Source organism: Maylandia zebra, linkage group LG19 (genome assembly GCF_041146795.1).
Source record: "Maylandia zebra isolate NMK-2024a linkage group LG19, Mzebra_GT3a, whole genome shotgun sequence".
In the NCBI taxonomy this organism is placed as follows: Eukaryota; Metazoa; Chordata; class Actinopteri; order Cichliformes; family Cichlidae; genus Maylandia; species Maylandia zebra.
Genome location: NC_135185.1, coordinates 24,495,029 through 24,510,558, shown reverse-complemented (window position 1 = coordinate 24,510,558; position 15,530 = coordinate 24,495,029). Strand labels below are relative to the sequence as shown.

At 38.8% G+C, this 15,530-nt stretch overlaps 1 protein-coding gene and 1 pseudogene across 1 annotated transcript; both read left to right on the top strand.

Annotated features, from left to right (window-relative positions):
• The first annotated feature begins 4,863 nt into the window (after positions 1-4,863).
• On the top strand, positions 4,864-8,468 carry LOC101487206 (B2 bradykinin receptor). Its single transcript, XM_004540378.3, has 2 exons — positions 4,864-4,956; positions 6,265-8,468. The coding sequence occupies exons 1-2, from the start codon at positions 4,937-4,939 to the stop codon at positions 7,298-7,300; spliced, it is 1,056 nt and encodes a 351-aa protein (XP_004540435.1). The 5' UTR covers positions 4,864-4,936; the 3' UTR covers positions 7,301-8,468.
• Positions 8,469-11,781: 3,313 nt separating this feature from the next.
• Positions 11,782-12,810, top strand: LOC101469974 (B2 bradykinin receptor pseudogene; annotated as a pseudogene).
• Positions 12,811-15,530: the final 2,720 nt, after the last annotated feature.

Sequence of the window (15,530 nt, the reverse complement as noted above, 5' to 3'; positions counted from 1 at the left end):
ATCCCATAATATACTGTGGAAAGAAACCACAACAACATTCTCTACTTAAGATTTCGAGCATCAAAAGTCACAGTTACATCAGTGTTTTCATTGGCAGCGCTTTACTATTGTTACAGAGTCATTGAGATAACCATCGAAAGCATGGCATGAGCTATTTCTAGATGAAAATAGAAGCGGTGCAATTCATCTTCTAAAATACAACTCTATAAACAAAGTCTGTTTTGGAGATTTTTCAGGAAGCAAGACACAACTTTGCAATGTGTGCAATTACTTTCACCTCCACTAACAACAATGGGAAGTCTCTGTAACTTTAAATCTCACAAACAAAGTTGTGGCAATATTTCCATCACTAAATTTCCCTCTCTCTACAGCAGGAAACCTCACTTGCTTTTTTTTTTTTAACTGCTCCTTTTATATTAAGCCCATACTTTAGAGGCAACAGAGCAGAATTTAGATTTACATCAAATGCTATTTACATTGCAGGGCTGTGAGTTTAAGACTTAAAAAAACCCCACTTTTATTCAAACATGGAAACTCTGTTCATAAGGGCCCAGATTCTATTCTTAAGTAAATATTACAACCCAAATTCGGCTAATTGGGGTATGCATTAATTGCAACAAATGTGTGAACTAAGCCCTTTTGTTCTTTTGTGTCAGTGGAGCCTTTGCCCTCTTTAGTAGACACAGAAATGTATCATGCAAGTGCATAAAAAGGCATCAAATAAGATATCTGAAATTTAATATTTTTTAGAAATGAGGAAATGGTGATTGAGGAAAGGAAGCAAGCAACCTATTTACTGCAACACTGACACATCTTGGAGGAAAACCAAAGACAGCAGCTGGGAATCTGCCTACAAATGAATGTTAACTGTGTTACTCTGCCTGCAGGGATCCCACCTGCCAGGGATCAAACTGAGGTCACTCTTCACCAATCTAATTACATACTTATATAACAATAACAGTTCTCTCAAAACAAAACAGAATAGTCCAACAGTTTGCCTGTATCAGCCCTATGACTGACATGATGTGGGGAAGTGAAACGTGATTATAAAATACCAGTCTATTCACTAACTTCCTTGTGATCATGCATCCGTTGCACATTAAGAGCATGACCAAGACACACGAGCTTTGTTTCCACACAGCTTTTAAGCCCTTTGTCTCTTCGAATCAGTGATAACTTGAAGATGGCCTTCGGTCTAGTATTCTGTGTTTAGCTAAAATCTTATTACATATCTCTAATTACCATGATGTGCACCCATATGTTATCTGCAGGTCATATGAAAATCTCAGTCCACAGATAAGTGCTTGCTTAATGGGAGAGCTGTTTATTCCATTTTGGTGCTTTTTAGTAATATGTCACATAGACACGAGCCTTTTTCGTTTACAGAAAATCTTATTAGTATGAAATATAAGAGAGACTGTTTTGAGATTAGACGATTAGTATGGACATCACCCTGAGGAAAAGCATCTGGTATCTGGTGGTAACACATCACGATGACCGCGTTGTTTAATTTGTTTATTTGGATTGTACAACAATTTAGGGCTTTACTGCCATTTGTTTAAAACACAACAAAGAGAAGATCAAAGAACCCTGCATAGTGCTTTTCGGTTGATAAAGAGACCAGTCCAGTGGTTTTGTGTCGGCAAATTTTAGGAATATGCTGAAACAGTGGACATTTAACATGCAGAAGGCTCTTCAGTAGGTAGGACAGAACTGAATATACAGTCCCGATCAGAAGTTTAAGACAACTTGAAAAATGGCAAAAAGTCATATTTTGCATGATTGGATCTTAACAAGGTTCCAAGTAGAGCTTCAACATGCAAAAAGAAGGAATCGGGGTGAGACAAAACTTTTTTTTGAGCATGCATTTTATGCAAACAATGCTTAAGGCCCAACAGCGGCTGCACTTCCTGAGGGTCCTCAGGAAGTACAAACTGAACTCCAACCTGCTGCTGATCTTCTACCACTCATCCATTGAGAGCCTGCTAACTTACTGCATCATGGTATGGTACGGCAGCTGCATTAAGGCGGATAGAGCGAGGCTTCAGAGTGTAGTCAAGACAGCACAAAAGATCATCGGCTGCCCTCTCCCCTCCCTGATGGATATTTATTTCTCCCGCTGTTTCAGTAGAGCAGCAAACATCATCAAGGACAGTTCCCACCCTGGTTTCAACATGTTCAGCCTGCTTCCCTCAGGGAAGCGCTACAGCAGAAAAACCCACAGACTCAAAAACAGTTTCTTCCCAAAGAATATAACCACCCTGAACTCACACATGCACCGGTAACCCCCTACCCCCCATTTTTCCCCCATTTCCTCTATGAACCACCACTGTGCAATACCAAATTCTATGTGCACTAACCCAATTGAATATACATAACACTATTTGTTACATATTATTTTTTAACACTGGCATGTATATTTGTACATTTTAAGTATTTTTTCTCTGTTAATAGTGCCAATATGTATATGGTGCTGCAGAACATCATCAGAGATTTAAGGCTTATTTTGTACCAAAATACCGTGAGTTGGGATAGAACAAATCTGCATTTTACAATACTCTCTGACTTGTTGGATTTTACCTGTTTTACCTGACTATTAAGTAACATAACATTTAATCTGACATCTTTGTGTAAAATTGCTTTTATCCACCAAATGGAAACCTACTATGCAAAGATAACCATCTGTTCAGGCGATGTTGATTACCCTAATGATATATTGCCATAATGCCCAGTGAAAATGCACTTCTAAAGAAATTGGCAGCTTTATTCACTGCAATAATTATCTTACGGGAAATATTACAAAGTGCCGTAAATGGATTCTTTTGTCTCTGCACTTCAGTGGTGTAAGGAACTCTCTTCCCAACAATACTAATGGGACGTGTATCCATATTATATTCCTCAGAGATATTGCTCCATATTGACATGATAGCATCACACAGTTGTTGCAGATTTGTTGGCTGTAGTGCATCTATGATGCAAATCTCCTGTTCCACCACATCACAAAGATGCTTTATTGCAGGGGTGTCCAACTCCAGTCATCGAGAGCTACTGCCCTGCAGCTTTTAGATGCATCCATACTCCAACGCAGCTGAATCAAATGGTTGAATTACCTCTTCAGCATGCCATGAAGTTGGGCAAAGGGCTGGTAACAAGCCATTCATTTGATTTAGGTGTGTCGGAACAAGGACGCATCTAAAAGCTGTAGGACAGTAGCTCTCGAGGACTGGAGTTGGACACTCCTGCTCTGTTGGATTGACATCTGGTGACTATAGAGCTCATTTGAGCACACTGAACTCATTTTCATGTTCAAGAAACTAATTTGAGATGATTTTAATTTTATGACATGACAAGTTATTGTACTGGAAGCAGCAATCTTAAGCTGGGAAAATTGCAGTCATAAAGGCGTGGACATGGTCAACAATGAAATTCCGGTAGGCTGTGATGGATCGCAGCAGATGGCCGCCCCTCCCTGAGCCTGGTTTTGCCTTCCTATTGTCGCCAAAGTGTTTGCTCATAGGGGGTCATTTGATTGTTGGGTTTTTCTCTGTATGTATTATTGTAGGGTCTACCTTACAATATAAAGCGCCTTGAGGCGACTGTTGTTGTGATTTGGAGCTATATAAATAAAATTGAATTGAATTGAGTTGAACCGTGTAACTTTTTTCCAGTCTTCTGTGGTATAGTTTACAAAATGTAACTTCAGTTTGCCTGTTCGGAGAAGTCGCAGTCGGTGTGGTCTAGCCCATCTGCTTCAAGTTTTGATGCATTGTGCCTTCAGAGATGCTCTTCTGCATACACTATTTTGTATAAGAAGTGTTGACTTGAGTTAACTTTGCTTTTCTAACAGCTCAAAGCAGTCAATATGTTCTTATCCTTTCACATCTGGCATCAAAAAAGCATTTTTGCCTGGAAAACTGCAGTTCACTGGATATGTTTTTTCTTTTTCAGAGCATTCTCTGTAAACCCTAGACATGGTTGTGTGGGAAAATCCCAGCAGATCAGCAGTTTCTGAAATATATCAGAACAGCGCATCTGGCACCAACAACCATGCCACATTTAAAGTTACTTGAAAGACCCTTTTTCCTCATTCTGATGCTTACTTTGAACTTCAGCAGATTGACTTGACCATTAAATTGCCGAGATGTCACTGGCTGCGTTAAGAACCAGAATTAGCTATCTAGTGAGTATATACATCAGGTCAGAAAATATTTAACATGTAAACATGAACTATGTCAAGCCACAACTGTTTAGTTTTGTAAGAACTTACTAAGAGGCGTACATGGGACAAAAAGTGCCTGGTTTTATTCAAATCCATATCACGGAAAACTGTGTAACAGATGCACCCGTCTGCCATGTCCATTTCACGGTTTGCCTCTCGAAAGCGTGAAATGGAAACACATGCAGAAGTTACAGTAAATGCAGAAGCTGCAGTACCAGCATGAGGAGATAACATATTTAAAGCCTTTTGCGCCCTTTTTGTTTGTCCCCTGCAGCCCCTTTTTTCTCTCTTTCTTTTGGTCCCTTTTCTTTTTCTGTTTCTCCACCACCTTCTCCTGTTTTTCACCAAAAACAGGCCTTCAACCCTGTGTACGCTCTGGTATAATACCCACTCTGACAATAATGTGAATAATGTAATAAACAAAAGAAATATGATTAACAAGATGAGCCTAGAGTCTACAGTCTACTTTGGATATTAGTATGGCTTGTTGCATGTTACTAGTGCATCTTTGAATAAGGTGCAACCCAGACCGACAGACAGGGAGCATTCAGACTGAATGTGAAATGAGAGAAGTGAGGGTTTTTTGCCATGCCTTCTTTTTTTTTTGGTGACATCACTTTAATTACAGTTTCCTTTAGGAGCGTGAGGCAGAGACAGGCAGACTAGAGTGGGGGAGTTAACTGTTAACAGTGCAGCAGGACATCTGAACATAGGAAAATGACTCTTAGACCTACAAGGTATGTATGAATCAAATATACTCTATATATTTTTAAATCTTTCATGTGAGATATAACCAAAAAAAATCCCCTAAGAATGGAGAACAATTTTCCAATTGTTTTATTTTTTAGAATCATTTTGTCAGTAACCATGTGCTCAAGCAGGTTAAATATACTCCAATGTGTGTAAAGCAGGTAATACAACTACTGATAGCTGACAGCTGCTGTTAAAATGAACTTCTTGCCTTTGTTGTTACAGCGAGTGAGACTTTAAAAAAAAAACATGTCTTTTTGGGTGTAATGTAGAGTATAGAAGTATAGAGTTACATATCGACGATGACCAGAAGAAGCATCTTTTTCTCTTTATTTTGTTTTTCATTTATTCTTTTTTGTTGTACATTAAAACATCAGTTGTACTACATGATATGAGAGCTCAGGTTTTGCCTAAGCATGTTCTTCTAAAGACGAGTTTAATCCATGTCAAACATTTGGTTATTTTAACCAACAGAAGCTTCTGCCCTCCATTGTGCCGTCTGCCACATTGCTGCCAAGTGCTCCTTACGCCAACAGAAACAAACTTTGGAGCAACTTTCAGTAATTTTAATTGCTCTTAAACATTCACACACGTGGATGTAAGCATAGGGTACATACAGTATGGTTTGAAAGAACAGATTGCCAATTAGGTAACATGATAGGGGAATTAAGCAGAAGCATAAACAACATTATGCTATGCCTGATGCTCATTAGTGGAACAAGGTGGTTCAGTCTCAGACAAGCTTATATAATTTTTGAGTGCTGCAGATGTGCAAACACCCTTATTGTTCAACAATTTCTTTATGTTTTAAGCTTATCCTTTGGTTCAATACAAAGGTCATAGCTGCAAAGTAGCTTGCTCCACAACCAGAAATGTATTCATCACGTTTATTACAGGCTTTCATGTTCAGCTCTGTTCTTGTTGAAACAAGAGGCTAAGTCAGTGGGTGGAGATTTCTTCAGCAATCAACTAGTTGGAAAACTGAACCTGGTCGACAGAGAAAGAATGACAAACAGCACACAATGGATGTACAGTTAGGACATCTGTTCATTAACATGCTTATTTACTTCTTTTCTTAGAATAAGATAAGAAGAATGACATCAGTTTCATATCTGTATGGTAAATATTGTATGTAGCAGGGCAACTGTTGGGTTTGCAGAGACGATAGCCAGCTAAGTGCTGGCTAAAGCTCCATATTTATCGCATTGGTATTTTACATAAACTCAAGGTAAGAACCTAATGTACTGTTGATGTTTAACTGCCTATTTACTTCATGTCTCATTTTGTCTTTACAGCATCCCAGACTACAGCACCACTATATCATATGGAAACAATAACAACACCAATGAGACTCATTGTCCAGATCACGAACTATGGGAGTGGCTCACTGCACACCAACCAGTGTACATTCTGCTCATCACCGTGCTGGGAATTATGCTTAACATGTTCGTTCTGACTGTCTTCTGCTTCCACAAGAAGGCGTGCACCATAGCTGAAATCTATTTGAGCAACCTGGCTGCTGCTGACCTAGTCCTGGTGTCCTGTTTGCCCTTCTGGGCCGTTAACATGCTCAATGATTTTAAATGGCCTTTTGGTCATTTCATGTGCAAAGTTATCAATGTGGGAATTAAGATGAATGCCTACTGCAGCATATACTTTCTTGTTCTGGTTAGCATCGATCGCTATGTGGCGCTGGTACATGCGATGTCACATGGAAGAATGCGTAGTCCAAAATATGCTAAACTAGGGTGTCTGCTGACATGGGGTTTTGGCTTGCTTCTGAGTATACCCGTGTTCATCTTCAGGGAAGTGAGATATTTCCCTGAATATGGTACTGTGTGCTATCTAAACTATCCAAACCACAACGTACAAGTTATCTGTGATGGGATATTGATCATTTTTAGCTTTGTTATTCCCATTTCAATTATCTCCTTTTGCACTTTTAATATTATTCAGGCTTTGAAATTGCAAGCAATTGAGAGGTTCAATGCTGAAAACACAGAACGAAAGGCCACCATTTTGGTCCTGGCAGTCCTTGTAGCCTTCCTAATTTGCTGGGTGCCATTCCATGTAATCACCATAGTAGATGTGCTTTTACGAGGTGGGATACTGGAAGGCTGTCACCTTGAAAATGCTGTGGACATCAGCATCCAGATCTTCACCTACTTAGCCTTCTTGAACAGCATTCTTAACCCGATCCTATACGTTATTGTAGGAAAGAACTTCCGGAAAAAAGTCAGAGAACTCTTCCAGCAGTGGGGCCACCAGAGGAAAACCTTATCTGACTCCACACGTTCAAACCTGTCCTCCACATTGAAAACTTCTGTATAAAATGCTGTATGCAAATTGCTTTTTGCAAACAAAAGCACAGAAGGATAGTGGGCAGTCATTTAATGATATTGTCTTAAACTAAATGGTTCAAATGAAATCTAAAATCAAATGAAGTTCGTGAAATCGCAGTGGATGTAGCTTTGTAATAATCAGACTTAATCATACATTGTTAAGAAACCTTTTAACGAACTCTTTCTTTAGTATGTTAGCTGATGCACAACGTCTCACTGTTACGTTTAGAAAAGGTGGTTGTATTACAGATTACTACCAAATGCAAAACACTGTTGTTTAGCTTGAACTGGAAAAAAATGAAGACATATTTTATATATTGCAACAACTCACCAGTGTGTGATATTGTTGGATTCATATATTACAAACTGTAGTAGTCATCAGTATCTTGGCTGTACTGGTTCTGTGATGTAAATATGTGTACTGTAAAATAATTTATGTAAATACAACTTTTTTGTTATAAAGTTTATTGCTGAAGATGCAAATGATGCCACTATTTGTTTCACTCAGAGCATAACGATGAATAAAATCAACATGCGGTCTTTCGCTTTATGAATCTTTATGATGCATTTGAATGTTAAGTTGAACATCCAAAGGTTCATGTTGAAACAGCGTCTTGCTAAGTGTTTCTGGTGTTTCTGACTCAGAGTTTCCAGACTTAAACATGTGACTCTTTCAACAAGTTTCCAGTTGTGACGCACAAACATGCTTCTTTTTGTTGGCTGTATAGACATAACTTTTTCTTTTTTTTTTATTGTATATCTGTCCCCCAAACCACCTTTTAATTGCCAAGTGTTTACTCAAAATGGGTTGTGGGCAAGGGTACACCCATAGGTGTCCTCAAAATGAAGGCAAATCTTGCCAAGCAGGATATCAGGCTTCACCACAATTGCTAGTGCTGAAAATTGTTGTGGAACAAAAGGCATGCAGAAAAAGTTACCGCAAATTGTAGAATGTCTGCCAGAAAACACACAGTTCAACCTCGTTTTATGTGTTTTTGTCTGCTTTTTAAAATGGTTTTAATTTTGTGATTTTTAGCCTTGTCCTTCAAATCTGAAATGTATGTCACTCCCACATTCATGTTCAAAGTTCATGTTATTCTGGTTTATGTTGTGCTACTAAATGGGAATATTAATTAAAATTTTGACTATTCTGTAAACACCACAGTGGGGGATGACAGTCACTGAAGAGGTTTTAGTGCAGATGCCTCATTCATGTTTCCATAAGACGTCACAGACTGTTTAATAAACATGGACACAGTCAATATGACTTCACCCTGTTAGTGAAGTTCTGTTATGACACCTGAAAGTGAACACTTTCGACACCGTTTTCTTGGTGATTTGAAACCATGCGTCATAAACACTGGTTAAAGACTTGTGTCTGTCATGGTGCTAGGTCGTTGACCCAGCATTTTGTATTTTATGATTATTTTTCTATGTTCTAGTTATTCTGATTTTGGTATTTTGTGTCCTCCCCTTGTGCCCTGTTCTTGTTCTGGATTTCCTGTTTTATTTTGAAGGTCTGTGTGTGTTGTCATTGTGTTCAGCTTTTATCCTCCAGTCGTCTTTGTGTATTAGGATCAGCTGTTCTTCCCTCCTGTGTGTGATTACCTGATTACCTTGTGTGTGTATATATAGTGGGTGTCGGTCTGTGCTTGTTGTTGGTTCGTCTGCGTTCCATGGTGTTCTGTTCCTTAGTCTGCAGCGCTCTGCCCCTCACCCTGTTTTGTATGATCTCAGGTTTGCTATTTAGTTTTCCCAGTTTAGGTTTCTTCAGTTATTTGTCATCCCTCATTGCCTGTTTTGCCACTCCGCCACTTGTAAATAAACGTCACTCGTATCATCAGTCACTGCCTGCATTTTGGGTCCTTTTTCCTTCAACGCCACACGGCTTGCCTCGGCAGCCGTGACAGTATCAGTGAGCAACTCTACTGACTCTACTAAGGACTCCCTTTTTTTTAATTCACTTTGACAGAAAACTGAGGGGAAAACATTTATTGAGGTCACACAGCAATGGTACTAACTGGAATTACAATGCAGCTAAGGGTGTTGCCCCCTGCTGTCCGATAAAAAGAATGCAATCACATTTGGCTCAACTTTCAAATCACAAAGCTCATTTTGGCTTTTAAGTGACAGTGTGTAAAATCTCATCAGTAGATGCCAGTAGATTGCAGATTGTAGTCAAATGAATTCAATTTCCTTAACCCTTCCAAGTAACATACATAATCCTAGAAGTGGTGGTCATTGTAGGACAAACATGTTTTAGTCAGGCAAGAGAAACATTAAATTTAGACTGTGCACCTGAGCAACCATGGCTGCTTGAAGTGTTTCTAACACTGTTTATGTAAAAAGCCTTGTTGTACCCACTATATTTTACCATATTTGAATAATATCAGCACGTAGCAATGAATCAGGAATAATACTGCATGACTCAATTAAATATTTTGTGGTATTTTGCATTTTTACCACAGAGTGATCACAGAGACTAGCTGCTGTTCATTCGTGGTAAGTGTAGTAAGATAGCAACATGACTCCCGCTTCTGCCCCAGTCTTTCGCTGTTTTGGTAGGCTGTCAGTCTACTCTTAACTTAGCTATCAATATGTAGCTTTAAGAAATGTAAAACTTTGAGACTGATATGAGTCACCGACTCAGAGAAATTAACCTCTCCCTCTGATGAGCGAATATTGAGGTGGGTTGTTTAGGACATTACTGTTACGGCTGGCTGCCGGCGAAGCTCATGGGCGCGTCACTGCAACTCCCCCTGGCTTCTGCTCCGCGGCTGCTGAGTGAGCCCTCATCTGGGACTCTCCTCAGCTCTTTCTGGGACAGTGGCGCGGCTGCCCCTCTGTTGGTCTTCCTTGGTCTCTTGTGTTCTGGGGGCCTCTGGATGTCTGGAGTTTTGATCTCCTCCATACCTGCTTCATGCCCTGGAGGATGGGGCTGTGGCCCCCCCACACCCTCTAGCAGATTATTACATGAAGGAACCTTTTAAAAAAAACAAAAAAAAAACAAGCGCGTCCATGCTCACAGGTGTACACACGGGTGATCACACCCACAAACTACACCCTTTTTGGCTCCTACCTCAAAGCACACTGTGTTCTGTTGATCTTATGTGCTGCACAATAATGTTTAATATTTAGTATTTACTGTCATATTCCCATATATCATTGTGATGTTGTTTATTCTATTACTCTTGTTCTCTTCTGCTTTTTTTCTTTTTTCTTTCTCAGCAGATGATCCAGGTGATTGATATATGCATTTTTTTTTCTCTGCCCGTTCTGTTGGTTTTTGTCTTTTGCCCTTCTCCCCCGTCCCTCTTCTCAGCTGTTTCTCTTTCCCTCTTTCTTTCTCCCCTTCTTTCCCCCAGTCAAGTCTGTCCCGTATTCAGTAAGTGAAAATAAAATCAACAATAAAAGGTGAATCAAATGGACCATTACGGCAAGGCTGGGATGGTCAATTTGGTAAAGTAAATCCGTTGGGCATCTTTGTTTGCCTTTAGACAACAATTCTGATGGCAAAAGAGCCAAACGGGACAGGCAAAAAAAAAAAAAAAAAAAAAAAGGACATTACTGTTGGCTGCTGTTAGCCTCTGTTAGCCATGGCTAACTGCTTTTAGATGGCATAAGTGAAACTTTCATTAAACTGGATATAACATTGTTGGACTTTGATACTTAGTTAATAAACTCTCATATGATGTAAAATATAGTCAAGCTATTTAGCAGAAGTAAAGTATGATTTTTAGGACGCTCAAGCCTAACATTAACTGACATAATGTTAGCTTATAACCAGTGACTGCGCTGGTCAGCACGTTGTCACCTATATGGAGACATCTAATCTGCTGACAATAATTAACTGTGAAAATATTGGGAATAAATAAATATTATGTGTGTTTTTTAAGTGTTGTAGCTCTAACTTCAGTTCAGGAGATAAGGCTCAAGGTGAAGTGGATGACATTTCATTAAGATGCAAGTGGCTTTGGCTTTTATTCTTAATTGATGATTACTTAGTACAAGAGAATGTTTCAGTTTGGTGTTGGATGTAATTACACACTAATCATTGTATATTTATACAATATTCTTTTTATTTTACTAAATAATCCCACAAAAATGACTGACTGTACTTTTAACATGCAACATATTTTTGTGGCCTTCCTTTTGCAACACTAGAAATGCTCATTACTGAATTGGTTGCTAAGACGGTCTACTTTGAAGATGGCATGTGTGTAGTGTGTGTTTTGGCTGATAAAGCATCCATTAGCCACACTCCATTAAATCAATTATCCCCTCTCCCTAAGAACTGAAATCATGGGACAAAGGTAATGATACATGCATCAAACCGCCGCTGATACACTAAAAGGTTAGACTAGAGTATATATTTGTTGTGAACATGCTTTTTTTGTTTTCTACTTTTTGAATCACTGTCACCATCCAACAGCTTTACCAGTTGGCTCAGACCCTCCAGCTGAGTTACTTATGGAGAACAACACAACAGCTGAGTTTGTCTGCAACCACACGGATGCATGGGAGTGGGTTTACACCATGCAGCCTGCCTATATGTCGATCATCTGTCTTCTGGGAGTAATCGGCAACTCCTTCGTGCTTTGCGTCCTCTGTCTTCAGAAGCGCAGAAGTTCTGTTGCTGACATTTACCTGAGCAATCTGGCAGCAGCTGATCTCCTCATGGTTTCCTGTCTGCCGTTCTGGGTATCAACTATAATCAACAAGTTCCACTGGAGATTTGGGGAGTTCATGTGCCAGCTTGTCAATATTGTCATTGGGATGAATTATTATTGTAGTGTGTTGTTCCTTACTGTTGTGAGTATGGACAGATATATGGCTCTCACTAAACCATTGTCCCAAGGAAGGCAGAGGCAGGCTTTCTGGGCACATGGAATTTGTGTAACCATTTGGATTGTTGGTATCTTCCTCAGTTTTCCTGCTGTTCTTTTCCGCTCTGTGCAGTTCTTCCCCCATCTGGGCATTGATGCATGCTACCTAGACTACCCCCATGAAGGGTGGCGATTGCGGTACAACATAACTGTGAACATAGTCTGCTTTCTCATTCCTGTCCCAATTGCATTGTTCTGTAGTTACCACATTATTAAAGTCATTCTAAAGAGACAGAAGATGAGAAGAAGCAACAGCGGGAGTGCGGAGAGGAAGGCAGCATACCTTGTGCTTATTGTTTTGGCTGTGTTCATTCTCTGCTGGCTGCCTTACCAGATTCTGATCTTCTTTGACACCTTGGATCACTATGAGGTCATCTCTGGATGCACGTGGGCATACGTGCTGGACATTGGCAACCAGCTAGCTACGTACCTTGGCTACAGCAACAGTGCATTGAATCCTTTCTTGTATGTGATTGTTGGGAAGAACTTTAGGGAGCGGGCAAGGGAAGTGTTTAAACCCCTTCAATGCAGGAGGAAAGACCAGTGTGAGGCATCTGGTCATGGTAATGCCAATCTCATCTCAAGTAAACAAACAGAGAGCACAAAAATCTAAATGAATTTACATATAAAGAGTAAACTCTTTTTAAAAATATTTGTGTCTGAATTGAATTTCATGTATTAATATATTTTATGTTGTTGGATTAGGGTCTAATAAGAGGGCCTGCCCTGGCCTTTGAAGCTTAGCTTTACTTTTTAATTTTTGTTTTTAAATTAGTGTTTCATTTTCCAATCAATTAAAGCTTCTCTTGTGTGTCTTACACCCACACAAATGACGGTAAACTCAAAAGGTTAAAAGTTACTTGTGTTACGGTAATCCTTTGCATGCTAAAAGCAAAAAATAAATCTCTATGACAACATCTGTAAAACAAATTCAAGCATGTCGAAAACGGATCTTTTCACATTCTTGGCATGTTTGTCCACAACCACTTGTTTCTAGACAGTAGGAATTTCTCTTAGCAGCAAGCTAAAACAAGTCCTTCTGGCATGTACCCCTACTACAAGCTTAGTTTGGTTCTTATTCTTGGGAGGACCGATGTGCAACCTGTAATTTAGGAACCTTTTTTGAACTGTAACCAGCTTAGTAAAACTTTAATAAAGTTGTTCTTGAACTGCACTGAATCAGTCATCTTTACGTTTTTATTGGTCAAACCCTTGATTAAAGCAGAAGATAACTTTTGAGGTTATAAAGAGTGCTGACACCTTGTAAGAGAATGTGATATGGGGGCAACTGGCTGAACTTTTTCTCTCAGGAACTAAATAAACCAAAAGTTACCCCAGTGAGAAGCATGAATTACAGGAAAGGCTGTGACATGGTAATGGTTGCATCTATATTATTTCCAAAGTATACACCCTCCCTGTGACAACTCCAAACTACAATATTTTATATATGTTTTAACATTCTAAACTGAACAAACAAGTAAAAACAACTTTAACAGAGGATGTTAGAGATGATGAGAAGTTTAATAATTGTTGTGCAGAGACAGACGAAATCTTTCCCACTATTTCTAAATAGTGGGAAACCAAATATCACTAATTTCTAAAATGTTGAAACTGAGGGAAACAGTTGACTAATGTTTGCCATAATTCTGTATTGTTTAAAGAGAGGCAGGGTGGCTAGATTAAAAAAAAAAAAAAAAAAAAAAAAGCCTAATTCTGGAAGCAAACTGGTGTTTATCCATTTTGTCTATAAAAACACTGGGCTTTGCTTTTTTGAATGGTCCCATGTGTTAAATTTGGCATTTACAAGTAATCAAAGTCACAAATGTAGGACAGATATATAAAACTGACTAAGCAAGGAATGTTTGGCAAAGAGCTGATCTTCATCTTCATTTTGGTATGCTGCTGTCATTTTTACCATAAAAGGGATTACACAATCTCGGACATACTGATTATTAGATAACCCTTCATCTAAGTCTTCCAAGTACTGATTATAGTTTACATTAACTCCAGTGTGATTTGAAGTTGGTTTAATATTTGTTATTGTTGTCATTACTTTAAATTTAGAACATATCAGAACTGGATGATGTACAAGCTGAGGATAAAACTGATAAATCTGTTTTTATAGCATATGGAAATCATTACCGGTCTAAAGATTTCACTGTTTATACAGTTAATACAATCACAAATGAAAAAAGATGAAAAAAAAACTAAAGGTTTTATTAATGATATCTCAACATCATAGCAAACAGAGAGGTCCAGACAGGGAGTAATGCTGTAATTTCCTGAATCAGTCATATCTTTACAGGACTGTTCATAAGCTTTGAGATACTCTGTCATTTCTTTATATTTTGCTTCCAAGGAGCAAGACTTTCTTGGAATTAAAAAAAAAAAAATCTCTGACCTCCCCTGTATCATTTATGAAGAGATATGACACCTCAATATTTATCAATAAATATGTGGATTGGCACCTGTTTAGCTTAGTGGGTGAGCAGACGGCCATATGCCGTATGGCCGGCCCTTGGCTGCATGTCTTGCCCCCTCTCTTTCCTGTCTCTCCTATTTCTTGTTGAATAGTTTTCTTTATCCAATAGCAGCCTTGGGAAGCCATATAGACAGATAACCCTCACTAACTTCTGATGTACACCTGGTCATTTTGCTTTGAAATATGACAGGAACCACATAGTGCAGGGAATAGAGTAGACTAGGGTACCCAGTGAGGTACAGCTGATTACACAATAACTGAACTGAAGCAGTGTGGGATCATGCTGACAAACAACAGAAAAATTAACATCCCAAGAAGAGCGTTGAGTGTCTTTCAACAAGACTAGAGAACTATTCCTGCAGACTAGTTAAAGAAATTACAAGTAAGCTCGTCTGAAAGATTTCAGGCTGTGTTAAAGATTATAAGTGGTCATACCAAATAAAAGACATTCAAGTTCATTACAATTGTACAACAAAGCTTTTTATTTAAATACTGTTATTTGATTAATGCTTGCACAGTGAATCAGTGCACTTCCAATTTTCCTAGAAGATGGAAAATTACAAGGAGTGGCTCGACCCTTTTCCACAAGTACATTTTTCCATAGACCATGACGAAAGATGTTAGGTAAACGTTGTGTATCTACTGAGTTTTTTGTGCTTTTTTGGGTTAGTCTGTTAGTGTTTATTACCTTCAGCCTGTTTTTGTTTTTTGTTTTTTTAGTTATAGTTTAGATTTTCACATTTGTATCTTTCTGCTTAGTTTGTTCTTAATTCTGGCCATTTTGAGCTTTATATGCTAGCTTATTTCTCTTCATGATTTTATTCTCAGTCCGTCTCCTTTTTGTCATTTAC